This window comes from Opisthorchis viverrini (assembly GCF_000715545.1).
Source record: "Opisthorchis viverrini unplaced genomic scaffold opera_v5_73, whole genome shotgun sequence".
Lineage (NCBI taxonomy): Eukaryota > Metazoa > Platyhelminthes > Trematoda > Opisthorchiida > Opisthorchiidae > Opisthorchis > Opisthorchis viverrini.
Window position 1 is genome coordinate 288,886 of NW_008751729.1, and position 15,229 is coordinate 304,114.

The 15,229-nt window shown below is 42.2% G+C and overlaps 1 protein-coding gene across 1 annotated transcript; it reads right to left on the reverse strand.

The window, feature by feature from the left end:
• Positions 1 to 14,162: 14,162 nt before the first annotated feature.
• On the reverse strand, positions 14,163 to 14,732 carry T265_04417 (hypothetical protein; the record flags this gene model as incomplete). Its single annotated transcript, XM_009169162.1, has 1 exon — positions 14,163 to 14,732. The coding sequence occupies one exon, from the start codon at positions 14,730 to 14,732 to the stop codon at positions 14,163 to 14,165; it is 570 nt and encodes a 189-aa protein (XP_009167426.1).
• Between the last annotated feature and the right edge of the window lie 497 nt (positions 14,733 to 15,229).

The window sequence follows — 15,229 nt, forward strand, 5'->3', positions numbered from 1 at the left end:
CGTTGTGTACAGCAATTCGGAACCAGAGCACGTAGTTCACTTGAAGGCTGTGTTGGAGCGGATCCGGGAGGCTGGCCTGCGGATAAATGAAGCCAAGACCCAGCTCGCTCGGAGTTCGGCGACACTGCTGGGGCATAAAGTGGGTCAGGGAGAAGTTAGCCCACTGCCCAAAAAATTGGCAAAGATCAGGGATTGTGCTGTTCCCAATCCAAAGCGGTCTCTACGACAGTTTCTTGGACGAGCAGCATACTACAGCCGGTTCGTTAAGGATTTCAACACAATTGCTGCGCCACTGTACGATTTGCTCGGTCAAAATCGCAAATTCGAATGGACCGGAGAAGCACATGAAGCTTTCGAGCATGCCAAAGCGCGGATGTCGGATCAGCAACTGACCCTCAAACTTCCCAGGGTCGGAGAGATGTTCATTGTTGCAACGGACGCCAGTGATCGCGGTATCGGCGCAGTCCTAAAGCAGAGGAATGGAGTTATCGAATATGCCAGTCGCGTCGTGACTAACGCTGAACAGAAGTACTCCACCATTGAGTAGGAATGTTTAGCGATTGTCTGGGCCCTGGATAAGTGGAGACCATATCTGCTTGGGCAAAGGTTTCATGTCGAAACCGATGACAAACCCCTGGAGTGGATCAGGACCACCAGAGATCCTCGCGGGAAGCTCGCACGCTGGGCACTCCGGTTGCAAGAGTACGACTTCACAATCCAGCACGTGCCGGGGAAGGAGAACCACTTGGCTGATTGGCTGTCAAGGCCAGAGGCTGAAGATGAGGTCCCCAAGATCATGATTGGAGCCAATGGCCTCGTCGTCGAACTGGATCCCGGAAAGTTGGTGCAACTCCAACGGCAGGATCCGGTGTTACAAAAGGTTGCAGCCGCCTTGTTGGATGGAAGGAACATTGAGAACGGAGAGGGAGACAAGGAATTAGAAGCGTTCCAGAGTCACTTTGATCGGCTGAGGCTGAATGAAGCTGGCATAATTTCCTGGAACGCCACTGATTCAGATGTTGTGCTGCCCGTGATACCTCGCGTCTTGAGACGGAATCTCATCGTTGAATGCCATGAGATGGCACATACAGGGTGCACCAAGACATACGACCTACTTCGGCAGAGGGCCTACTGGCCCGGGATGAGAAGTGAGGTGATGGATTATGTGGTGTCCTGTAAGCGTTGTCAACTAATGAAAGCGGATACGACAGGGGCAACCCATCCCATGGAACCCATTCCTGTCTCAGAAATCGGCGAGTTGTGGTCAGTTGACGTCATGGGCCCCTTTCCGGTGACAACCAGTGGGAACCAATACATCGTGATGATGACAGAACACCTGTCGCGATGGATTGAGGCGGCAGCCGTGCCGAATCAGCGGGCGACGACGATCAGCGGAGTGGTAATGCATCACATTGTGGCCAACCATGGGGTGCCAAAAATGATCCTAACCGATCAGGGGCCTTGCTTCGAGAGCGAAGAGTTTCGTAATTGCTTGCAGAAGCTGGGTATCAGACGGCTAAGGACGGCACCATACCACCCGCAAACAAATGGCCTGACCGAACGTAACAACCGAACGATCAAGGAGTGGCTTGCGGCCAAAGGAGGTGACTGGGAAATGAACTTGCCAATGGTGTTGTTAGCTCATCGTGCTTCCACGCAGTCAACCACAGGCAAGTCCCCGTTTATGTTAATGTACGGTCGACATCCGCGCCTTCCGGTTGATCAGGAAATTGGGTTGTGGCCGGCAACACGCTTGTCTCCGGAGGAGCTAGAGGAAGAAAGAAAGAGAGCTCGAGAAAATTTGACCGCCGTTCAGGAAAGGGCTAGGCAGAAAACGGCAAGTAGAAAGGTCCGAACGTTCCCCATAGGCACGAAGGTCAAGTGGAAGGATCACCAGAATCCTGGAAGGAGTGGACTGGGGTCGCGGAAGCTGGGCAGTCGATGGCAAGGACCGTTTGTAGTCACCGACCGCCGGGGGAACGTCTATACCATTCAAGATGGTCGGGGATCGAAAGTAGTGAATGGGACGCAGCTTCGCAAGTGGCATGATACACCTGAAGAGCGGCCGAGTAGACCCGCTGCCGAAGCCGACCTGACGGAGGTAAATGAAAATCGATGGCATGCGAACGAGCTTTAAGGGGTGGTGTGTAACGGTGATACTACTGATCGGGAGGCACGCGAGTAGTATGTGTTGTTCGTAGAATTTCGCTTTGCGTCGATTGAAAAATGGAATTCTGTTGCGGAATTCGTGGGGCCACTTTGTAACATTTGCTTTTATTTGACCGACGAATGATTGGAGGCAATGAATCTCCAAGAAGACTCGTTCGGGAGAAGATCTGTGCCCAGGTTTTGTAACTAAGATGCAGATTAGAGTTTTGCTTCCTTTTTCAATGGTCTGTAACCGGTCAGTTGGCATTTCCGAATAAACAACTCCGCAGCGAAGGCCTTCTTCCTTTCACTTGTAAATCCAGATTAGAGTTTTGCTTCCTTTTTCAATGGTCTGTAACCGGTCAGTTGGCATTTCCGAATAAACAACTCCGCAGCGAAGCCTTCTTCCTTTCACTTGTAAAATCCAGATTATTATGGATCGCGGGACTACTGGGATCTGACTGGATGATCCAAAACTTTGTACCCACAAAGAGCTCACGTGACCTCTGAACCTGAACTGGCTTGAGAAAAATCCATTTCCTCAAACTTGTCTGACAGTGATGTTGCTCATTTGACCCATTAACCCATGTACCTCCAACGTTGCGCTCTTTCCATTTGTCTTGTTTTTCCCTTCACTAATGAGTACGCACCGGTATTTTCTACTTAGCATTTGCCATGATTTCCGGTGCCAACCAAGAGGACTAACCACAGATAACAAGCTTTGTTGACTACATTCGTTCTTCTCATAAATCTCTGTTGATGACTTGGAAGACGAGTAATCGAATTAAATGACATTGTTAAAGAGCCTTTTAATGGGGCGGATTCCATAGTATAACGTCGCCAAGTTTTGAACCCGTCCTTATTTGAACTCAAATGCTGCATGTTCGAACGTAAGCTATCGAAATTCAGCAACCAAATTAAGGGCAATTCATTGTCAACAAAGATTTCATTCCCACAACACAGAGGATCCTTTGAACCACAGATTAAACTCTGCATTGATGACTCAATCAATGTTAACAGATAAGCGCACACATATCTTTGAACATACAACTGAGAGAGCAGCTTTCCCAAACTTACTGTTTTCTTTGAACAATTAGGAATGCCTTGAATCAAAAATTTCATGTTTATTTATGCACTCAACGTCCCTTACATTTCATTTTCGTAATAACCAGCCCCCCCCCAACTAGTCACACAATTTAGGTTTGTTTCTTTTGGGAAGACGGTTTTAATGCCCAACACCCTCCAGGATAGATGCTAAGGAGCTTACTTTCATTCACTGGTCATCAGTTAGGCACTTCGAAATATTTGTAGTTACAGCAAACTCGTGATAGAGTTTGTATTCATATGGGGCCTAATTGTCCATATGGCCTTGACAAAGGATCGCCTGACGTTTATATCCTGAATTTGTCCGCTTAATCAATGTTGATGTCATTGCATACGAGGACTGTCCCATATCTTATCGATTTTATTCAGCTTTCCGTATATGTATACTATATACATATTCATATCACAGCAGAGGTTTTGATAAATTAGAAGCATCTTTCTCTACCAGAAGCATTACAATATTCAGCCAGCTGAAATTGTGCGCACTTTGTGTGCTTTCGACAACGCAGGGGTTATCACCCACTTAGGGGATTAGTGTAGCACCATTGGGAACTTATGACACTTCTGAATGTGCTAACTTTGGTGAACGTCGCAAAAAAATGAATTTTTTGACTGGAAACCGTATTTGATTCACCGTGTTTCACACTAATTAATTATATTGGGATGAACGTATCTAGTTGTCGATTTTCAGCGGTCGAAGATATGTCAATTTAGTCCTTTCTGTTAAAAATCATAACGCTGTCTTAGATGGTGCCAACATATCATCCCATTTCTGCTAAATCACCTAAATGTCATCGTGCAAACCAGTAAGCTAGTCGCAGGGACCATTAAGTGGTGAGGGCAATGGTGGAGTCCAAATTAGCCATGGCCGAATCAGAACATCTACTGTAATATTTCCTTTACCAGTAGTACTGGCGTTATTATGCGCAACTATTTGGTGGTATACAAGCGAATTTTGAGTTAAGATCATCCAGGTGCACCTGGAAGTGAAACCAATGAAAAATCTCATAGTTATCAGCAAATTATATCTTTGGGGACGCTTTTGTTGGACTTATACGGATACTTAATGGTAACAATCGCTAAACATGATGTTGGGCCCCCTCTGAAGAAGTTCATTACCACCAAGATAATTTGAATAAACTACTACGACATGAAAATCCAAGTCAATAAATCTTTACAGATGGCGCGCTGCATAAAATCATGACACTTGCGCACCATCGGATTTCTCATTAATAGGGCCAAAACCCGGATAGTTTAGAACTTTGAGGAAAAGAGTAATATGCATTTAGGTAGGACAATGATACTTGCTACATTTTTGCGGCGGTTACCGAATTGGATAATATTTTGATAAAGTTTCGCGGAAGCGTGCAACTTTGCAACATATTGTTGACCATCTGTTGTCATGACGTTAAATATGGCGTAGATGGATAGCATGGGAAGAGCAACCACATATATTGGGACATGTTTACAAAAGGGATGAACAGGTTCGTCATAATGTATGATGTGACTACAAGTGGCAAGCCAGTTAAGTCAAAGGCAGACAGAACTTCGTTTAAACGGAAAGGCAAATGAGGATTTAGATAGGAAATTAACAAATTGTGGATAAAAAGCCTAGTTAGGCTATCTGTCCTAAGCCGAATCTTTGTCCGTTTACATATCAAGTTAGAAATACCCTCAAAGTCCTATTTTTGGGGACACGAGTTTGTTTTGGGGTACTGTGTCTAAAGTTTTCCCTTTTTGATATGGATAAAAATCGGCATCGGTTCTGTATTTAGATGTTGTGTTCCAAAAATGCGTTTACCAGAGCTGTCTGGGACTCCGACAAGAGACTGGTTGCAACAAATGCGTTCCTTATTCCATATCTGCAACTGATTACAGTTGTTGTATTTAATGTTGTTGTATTTAATGTAGTTAATTTCAGTAGCCGAAACTATTTTGTGAAATAAATGAGCCTTGGAGCTTGTATCTAGTCTATTGAAGAGAATCGCTGACTTAAAACTACATGACCACCTCCAAAATTGCGTGATACATCTTCTAGAGGGGATGCGTTTAATATTTCACTTGCCGAATAGAAAGCACAATATAACTTCTGCTTGAGCTGATTTTAACAAGAAATCCTTTCTAAATTGTTTGCCAAACCACAAGGGATAGGAACATTAATTAATCACCCTCGTTTGCGCATCACAAGGATCGCAAACATGTCTATTAAGGAGACTGTCGGTATCTGAGGTTGTATAGAAGGATGTTCTTTTCCACCAGGTCAGCAATTAAACCATCGATCCTGAATACGTCGAGTTCTTGAAATACGATAACACAACAAACAAGTGTGGTCGTGTATACATAGTGCTTCGCCACAAACTTTCAGATATTGACCAATCTGCGTACCAGCAGCGAGTCACGTGAAAGAAACGGATAAGTCAGCTGATTAAAAGAATGAGCCGGAGAGGTCAAACGCACAGGGCATCTAAACATCCAATGAACGGCACCGACCATCCAAAGGACTATTCGAAATCACTGACCTCCCCCGCATCAACAAGGCTTATAAAAATGCACAAAGACAGTACTTCCAAACGGCTCACACTGACGTACTAAACGTACCACTAAATCACTACCCATTGAGGTGGCGAAATGTTTGCGATCACCCAGCTCAGATCCAAAGGACTATTCGAAATCACTGACCTCCCCCGCATCAACAAGGCTTATAAAAATGCACAAAGACAGTACTTCCAAACGGCTCACACTGACGTACTAAACGTACCACTAAATCACTACCCATTGAGGTGGCGAAATGTTTGCGATCATATTGCCCAGCTCAGTGAAGAAAAGAGCAATCATCGGTCCTAAAAATTACTTGTTTCCTATGTTCAAATTGCCATTCACTAACCAACATGTGGAACTACTCAATTCTTTTTTCTGATTTCAGTTGCCGAAGCTCACTAGTGAACCACAAAGGAAAACCTGATGGAAGACTTTCCAGCTAGTCAGGACACCCTTTCTACAGAACAGCCATTGTTCATTTACAGCCAGCACTGAAGATCAGATTCGCAATTACTCCTCCCCTAATTTGAGGAGTTTAAAATTTTGGCGACTGTTACGAGGAATAAAGCTTTGTGTTTCAGTAAACAAGAATCCAGCTGTGGCCCAAGAATCTCGGTTTTGGATGCCCTATTGTAGTATTGAATCCATTAATCATTTTCGAAGACAAACACGGCTGTTTCAAAAGGAAATAATCGGTCTGGGGTTTCAACACTGTACTTTGTCGTCCACTGAGTCGGGATTATTGATCAGAGGACACAGACTCGGCTCAAATAAATTTAATTTCGGAAAAAATGTTTATTTAGCGTTTAGATAAAGACCATCCAAATATTACAAGGAAAGGAGCAAGGTTCTACTGGAGGAATTGCGGACAATAGACAAAGAAGATTAGGTGAAAGAGTTTTCGAATTTCCAACACGAAATTCACTGAAAATAGCTTAGAACAATGGAGTTGCAATACCAAACAGAATCCAACTACCCACGATTCTTTGTGCTCACTTTGTATAAGCCGTCACTGTAACCCAAACTTCCAGTGAAGAACAGGCTGACAAAGATCTACGTAAATGGTTCGGCTTGAGATTTATTCCGAATATACTCAGGGAACTTCCCGTAGATTTTCATTTATGGTTAGCCATGAACCTATTGAATAGAACGCCAGAAATTCTGCGGGTGAGCGCCTCATGTCATTTGACGTCAAGTTACTCTTTACGGCCACGCCACTGAACGTAAATCACAGCATAATCAATATTTTCGACTCTTTCCAGGAAAGATAACGTAAACTCTGTGACTGAGTATCCAAAACGTGGGTTTCAGGTTTCAGGGTAACTATGTAGTCATGTAGATGTAAAATCGACGGTAATTAATTTAGAACCACTGTTTGCGTTAATGTATATGGTTACGTCAGAAAACGCACCAATTAGACAGGTTGAGAGTAAATATAGTAAATCTATAGAGAATAAATAGTAATTTTAAATATTATTTCACTTGCACGCTCCTCATCTAAATTTTGGCTGCATGTGCGCAGCGGATGTACGCAAGCCAAATGCACAAAACTCAACATGAAATGTTCGATCAGGTCGAAGTCCGACACCGAAATTGTTGCTGGGGTATTTTAACAAGAAGTGAGTGGTTCAGAAACCGAAGCTTTCATCGAAGATCTGAAATACTTATACAGTCTGGGATCTTCAAAAATTGCTTTTTTGGTAGTTGCATGGGGGGGGGGGGTCTAATTTACAGCATTCTCTCCTGAACAGTCCTACTTATGGCTAGGCACCACTGTTCTGATAAGCCTACCCGGACTCAAGTTTTGCTCCCGATAAAGCTTATCGGCAGTGCACAGCTTTGGCCGCTCCGAAGCCTAGAACTCCGGACACTTGGGAAGCAAGGATGTTAGCGCTACTACCCATGCATACTGGACGCACCCGCATTGTCTCTTCCGAGCAGATGAGCTTATTCAAGGCACCGAACAGGACCATTTTCATCGCTCGAATGTGAAAATGTTCACTTGTTTAGGTTTGACAATCCAGGAGCATCCGGTCTGCGCTGATGATATGACGGTAATATCCTTTCTTCGAATGTCAGATATCCGAAGTCTAACTCCAAGCACTCTAAATGAGTTCTAATGAGAGGGTGATGATGCTTACCAGTGGTGTAGACAAGTCAGAGTAATTTCGCAAAGAGAGGAAATGGATCGTTCAAATGAGGGTGATATGAAAATGAACTTTCAAAAACCTACGTCACGAACATGATGTTGATGTACTACACTCCTTCAGGGATTTTTTATGACACATTTTCTTGAAGCTCTTATGGATCGCACATCCATCACAATATTTTAAACGAATGAAACGCTGATGATAGACGGAGCCATCGGTTCGCACATAGTTTCCAGCATGTTGCAGCGACAACCGCTATGAGAACCAATTCTTAAGGATAATGGGTAGCGTCATTCCCAGGGTGTCACCGACTTTTATAATGACCGCTGAAAACTCGAAGTCGGAAACACATTTTTACCGGTGAAGTGAGGTTAGGTTATCATCATTTTGCATCTCGGTGGCACGTTTGGAATATAAATGGCATAAGTAAATTTTTGGGGGAAACCAATAAGTGACACATATTGACAGCTGAAGAAAACAAAAATGCAAATCTGTTGCGTGACTGTACTCGGGATCATCTGATATACTCGGTGAGAATGAAAGGGTTATAGAAGCTCTTTGTCAGTCTGTGCTTTCCCGTTTCACGCACTCTTGTATCTTGAACGTCACTGCAGCAGGTATATGAAAACATTCCTACATTATAATCCGATGATCAGTTTGGAGTAACCAATGTGTTTTGTTCTATAAATGGGCTGATTTGCCACAGAGTCGTTAAACTGAGCTTCGCCAAGACACGGTGCAATAGACGCAGCTTCCTGCTTGAGCAGCGACGGATGTAATTGGGAGGATCGACGAATTAAGAAGTTTAGGCTTTCACACAAACTCGTAATAGATAATTCTTTATTCCAAATGCGGATAAAACAAACCCTTAGTGCAGAATATCGCCACGAACTAATCGGGCCACATACTGTCAGAAATATTTAAGAGGTAGTCACAACAGCATCATTTTGCCACATGAATGATAGCCAAAATGTAAATAAAGTTCTTTTCAAGTGTGATGAGCTTTTCAGCAAACAAAGACAATGCAACTGTGGATGCAGCTGAAGGAACAAGCAAGATGTGGAGATGGGTATTACATGAAATATTATGGATAAGCGATGTGAATCAAAGAAATGGTTTAACTTTCCCTCCATAGGATTTACATTTGATATAAAGATATAGAAATGTTCGGGAAGCAAAATTACTCACTTTAAAGGAGAATAAAACTTGGAGACAATCAGACGAACAAATAAGGAGATTCGTGAAGATCAAATCAAAATTGTACTTTTAATTGCGTTAATTTAAAAGCATACGCACGACGATTAAACGAAATGTTTTTGGAAATAATGAACAAGTGAATTACAAACGTGAGTGGTGAAAGTTAGAGTGGCCTTCATTTTTATAACGGTTTTAGTCAACAACAAAAAAGCAAACACAATGCTTCTAGTCTTAAAAAGGAAGTAGCAACCGGAACCAAATGGGAAATTAAAAGCAACGATTTAAGTGAAACTAGGTAAACCAAGCCGAATGCACAAAACTGGAACACTCGTGGTCCTATAGACTGCATCAACAGAAACAATGAAGTGGTTACAAAAGCAAAATTGGACGCATCTCAGCACATTTACAACAAAAACTGGATCAACATAGTTAATACTAAATGAGGAGAAAAAGAAGAAGACAAAATGCATCGGCAAGGGGGAATAACAATCAAATCAAGAGGGTAAATGCATACAGTGTGAGTGCCAGTTGCTCCACCTCTTCATTGCATCCAGATGAACTTGGATACTTCCGTCTATAGCATCGCTGGTAGTGGGAAATATCCTGCTCGTTCCGTTGCTTAAGTAGTTTGTCCACTTTAGTTTCCGTTCGGCCGCAAGTATGGAAACACATTTTGAAAACGTTTTAAAGGGATAGAAGAAATAGACCAAATATGGATGTATCAAAAGTCGACAAAAAGACAAAAAATTTGCTCATCGTGGGAAACCGGTACTGGAGAAACGGAAATATCTTACCCGTCAGAACAAGCATCAAAATGTCTCTATGTGATTTTTAACCACTGGACATTAATTTTCAACGGGTTATATCAGAAAGATCTGACTGGTTCTCATAAGCACCAGAACCAATTCTGTCCTGGAAGTTTGGTGCCTTTAGGGAACCACGCTGGTATCTCGCTGTATATAGGCATATTCTTCAAAGAGGCCGTCACAACCTGCCTGATGTAGGACATGGCAGTCTGTCGTTGGAAAAACGTCTGGTTTTGTAAGATATAACTGCGATACGGAAAGACAAGTTGTAAGAGTAGGAAGGGAGGATTTGGCATCGCATATAAAAGTAAACCGATAGTTTGGCATTCTGGCTACCGTGACGTATTTCGCTCTCATTTGCATGTTTTTTCCGGAAATTGGCAGAAAAGTCAATGAAGAGAAAATAACTCGGGACGATGTCTTATCACGTTGCTTTTGGGATTGTTGTGAAAAAAGCGAAAATGCCTAAGGATTTAACATTTTTCATGAAGCGGTGTGTATGTAAAAAGCATCGCAAATTGTATTATGGCTAGTTGCAAACCATCAGTGATTACTCAAATTCCCTTGGACATTGTTAATGCAGTGTTTATGTTGACTGCGTCGCTAGCGTGTGAGATTACAACAGGTTTCCGCGGAATGTACGCTGCTTGGCGACGCATTGGCAAAATCGAAATGCCAGATGTTGTTTCGACAACACCAGTATCAATGCACAGGAAGTTCATTTCAGTAGAGCGAATGTAGGCCGAGCATTTCTGCACATACTGGAAGCTTCATTGTTACCTGCAAGTGGCGGTTTCCCAAGGGATATCTGTGCCAAAAAGGAAGGTGACAAACAATATCAAGCCACTACAGTCAAAGAAAAACTTCTCAATCAAATTGGAAAGTTGTTGAATACGCACACAAACAAATAAGTGGAAAAATCTCAAATTTTACACCTTTTAAATGTAACGGGCACTTTTCATAAAAAGCCCAAACCAACTGGAACGAATTAATCATATGCACTTAGCAGGGACATCATTTGCTGAATGTATGAGGAGAGTTAAACAAATGGATGTATGTAAAACATACTGGCTTGAATAGAAAATGGCTTTGCTGGATTCTAATGTCATTTTTGGCGCTTAACATATAGAAAACTACGGGATTGTCATTTCCTCTCAAATACTTCTTTTTGAAGTGCAGTATGATTAAACGACGTGTTTCTGCAAATGTAGTTGAAACGGTAGAGGTAAACTTGTTCGCTGTTGATAACTTTTCCTTCAAATATTCTCAACTTAAAGCTGGAGCAATCCGCCTTCAAAAGTAAGAACGGTTATGCTAATTTAAAAGTGTCGTGAGCTTATTTTATGCAAAATTTACTCACATTATTAAATGTTATAAAACGGATGTTGATTCGAAAACGTGTTGATCGATTCGGAATCGCAAAGGCATCCAGTATAGGGACCTCATGTCCGCGCATTACTTTGGCATTACCCGTTTTTGATGCTCACTGATGGTACCGGGTTAGTAAATCGCAGACACACACCAAAGGCTGACGCACCAAGGACCCTGAAGGCCAATTCTTCATAAAAAAAACATGCAAGCCGGTGTGATTATCTTCTGCCTCATTAAGAAGTTTAAAACAGGATCAGCCTGATAAGTCGGATTATGGGGAGTGTTAGTAGGAGTTCGAGTGGGATAATATCTACTGCAGTAGTAATTACGCGCCATGGGCTGTTGAAGCATCTACTAGTTGGCTAATCCTGTACACATTGGGACAAAGTCATTCATTTTCAAACCCTTCTATAGAAGAAAATGATGTTAGGTCAGGTAACTTAGAGAGTCGTTGTTTTTTTTGCTGGATTGTTCAAATTGCGCAGCTCACGCACATTCATGACCAGTATTACCCTTGAAAATCGACAACAGCCCAACAGTGCAGGTTCATGCCCCAATAAGGCATGAAGTGATAGTAGGAAGGAGAAGGCCGTACAACAGTGGGCTATGTCCTCGGGCAACTCGGCTCCCGTAGACAAATCGTTTACGTTTGCTTCTCAGAGCTGTGTGGTGATTGAACACTCAGTCAGCAACCATGCTAAGCAGAGTTTAGACAAATATTTTAGTCGCGAATAATACCAATGAAGTGGAGGGTTAGATATTTGATACAACTGCCGCTTTTAAGAGCGGTGACATTTCATTTTATCCTAGATTTTGGTATGAACAGTGTAATTACCAGCCTAACTCTCAGTCATACACCCTGTGATCAGAATTTATTGCTCATTCTACGGAATGACATCACTGGTGGTGTCCCTTATCATCCCCACTGGTGCTCAGGTATAAATAGATACAAATGTCTAAACTAAGGTAGCTTTTCAGTCAAACTGCTGTGTTCTAAATTCAAACGAAGGGCTTGTTCTATCAAGCAGTTTCCTGTAAAATAACATATTGAATGGGATGACTGATGGCAAGGTTTTTTATCCACGGAAAAGCCTATGTATCTTTCACCTTTGGCTGTTCCAGAAACTTTGACACGTAATTCTTTCACAAGGTCAATCAACCGAAATGTGGGTCATGAACATATGTCACCTTTCCATTCAGTCTATTAATAAGTCCGCAGTACTGAAATGACATTTTTTGCATTTTCTCATTTCCTTTCCTCCACGTTTAAACATGCTTTTGGTTGTTGCACGTTAAAGGTAGTCATAAACGTATCTGCTTAGTCAACTAAATTTTAATGCTGAACCACATGCCATTGAATGCAACTAAACGCTTTAACATTAAGCCTACTTTCACTAATTTATTTTCGGTAATTCGTATCAATGTTAATTGAGACCATCGCTGACCCAGTTTTATTAAATGTTTTCATTAACCTAATGCCTCCATCAAACCGTGATATCGCTGTTGAAGCGTAACGCGTAGCTTTTGGTTGTATATGGTAGACGGGTTATCAGCAAGATGATTTTTCCATGCAGACTTTATGGTCAATCCGAGATGACCTGACCGGATGAGTGAGAATGGTCACACTGTCACACACAAGGAAGCGCGCGCAAAATAAATTCCAAACGGCTTCGAAAACAGTGTCCCATTAGGCTCATGGAGAGGGCTCAACTGGCAAAATCACGTCCTTCAAAAAACATGTGATCGTAATTCTTGCGTCTCAAGGACGTAATGACGAAACTTCCATCATTAGTTTTTGCCTGCCTTACTGCTAACTCGAACGGCCAAAATATGACAGTACAGAATAAAGTGTATGATTAAATGCTTTATACCATGTTGACAGGGTCTGCTTTCGTGAGACGAGGGTGAACGGGTTTCCAAATAATCGTTCCAAATCATAATGCAAACATATAAAGCAATGGTTGGTAGCACATCCTGCAAAATTTATCTAAGGGCAACTGGTAAATTGGGCTTACTTTTTCCAAAGATAAATTAATCCGGTTATTTTTGGCATCCAAACGGTAACTGCACTCATGTTTCGTAAAAAAAAGGCACCGGGTAGACCGTCTTATGCAATCCGTAGTGAACAAAATAATGCAGTAGGCCAACCGTGAGCGGAACGTGCCAGTGGTCTAACTAGAGAATAACTTCACTAAGGTGGACTGTTCTACCAGGTATTCAGCTTACATGTCAATTTCTTCGGTATATACTCCACCACTGAGAGCTTTCTTGCCTTACTAGGAGCCCTGCTGTAGTAGAGGTTTATTCTTCAATAATCTTACATTCTTGTGGTTGATTTTCGGTGGGCCTGGCAGGGGACAACTGTACTTTTTATACCGACGCATCAACTAGATACTGTAGTTATTTTTCTATAGGTTTGTTTTTATTGCAGTTATTGAGTGCTTCCGAAAAAAATTAGCTCACCGGAAACCTGCTCTTCCATTTAAACGCGTAAGGCGGTTTTTTATCACCTGATTAAAATAAAACCTATTAATATCTACGTGCGTACAAGGTAAACTTATTTGTACTTTACCTGCTGGCAAAGCAATAGAATCAACCTGCTCATTTTGCTAGCTTGTTCTCACGTCGGGGAGCGTTCTGTTGATTGTATCGCAAATTATCGCTTCCTGAACTATGATTGAGGAAACCTTCTTATCCTACAGCCGGAATCTTAACTAATATTGTTAAAGCACAAAACATGTTTCACGTGTCAGTTGAAAGCTGAATGCTACTGAGCAGAGAAATGATGGCTGTGTGACGGTTCAAGGACATTATAAAATATTCACGTGCATATATATATATATATAATTTACAAATAGTATGACTGAACAAACCCATTCAGATTTTGTATTGCCAACAAAGCTTCTGCGTAATTTGTCATATTGACAAAACCGGTTCCACGGCATCTGTTGGTGCCCGGTTCGCGGATGACTTTCACCGAACGGACTGCCCCAAACGGACCAAAGAGTCTCCACAAAGTTGCCTCCTCAATATCTGGTGGTAGATTGCACAGAAACAGACACCAATCTGTTGTGTGCGCATAATTTCCTGGGACGGTTGTTCTTGAATAGCCTGCCAGTCCCTGTACAGGAGTATGGAATGGTCCAGGAAAGCTCAATCCATTCATCCCCACTTGCATTTGGTTTGGGTTTGCTAGGCCAGACATATCTGCGCACGGTAATCCAACACTTGAACCACCACCGAATGTCGAATGGTTTAGCGGATTTAATTGACAAGCATTAAATGGATCGGGTGATGCAGCCGCTAGATGGCCATTTGGTTCTGTGACGGAATAACTGGCAAACGATTGTGGATTTGTTGGAACCGGTGGTGGATGCGCAAATCCGCTCAGGGGTACGTTTGCCGAAGATCCAAGCATCCCGGGAAATACGGATGGAAACCTTGGTAAATGAGATTTAGTACAATGATTGGATGAGAAATTTATTCACGTTATTAACGCGGGGAAAACGAAAACACTATTGCTCCGGATACTTGCGTCAAGTACAGAAAATTGATATTTCTCGTTCTGTTACAGTATAAAATGACAGGACCAGTCAAACCAGCTGACGGAGGAAGCACAACGGTTTTCTACGGGACAACCGCCTAAACTCCCATTTTGTCGACAGATTCTCAAAATAAATAACTCAATCAATCCGGCCTTTATCGAAAGATGTAAGCGTTTATAAATGGATCTGCTAAACGATGTAACAAGACCCTCTTATGCGTGCTATAGGATTTACGAATTTAAAGTTGATGCAGAATACAAGAGCATTCTGCTACATTTGTATTTAAGATGCCCCACAGCCTTAATTATATTACTTATTGGCCTTTGGAGAATTATTCGTATAAATTTGCAATAAAAGGTCTAGTCTGCTT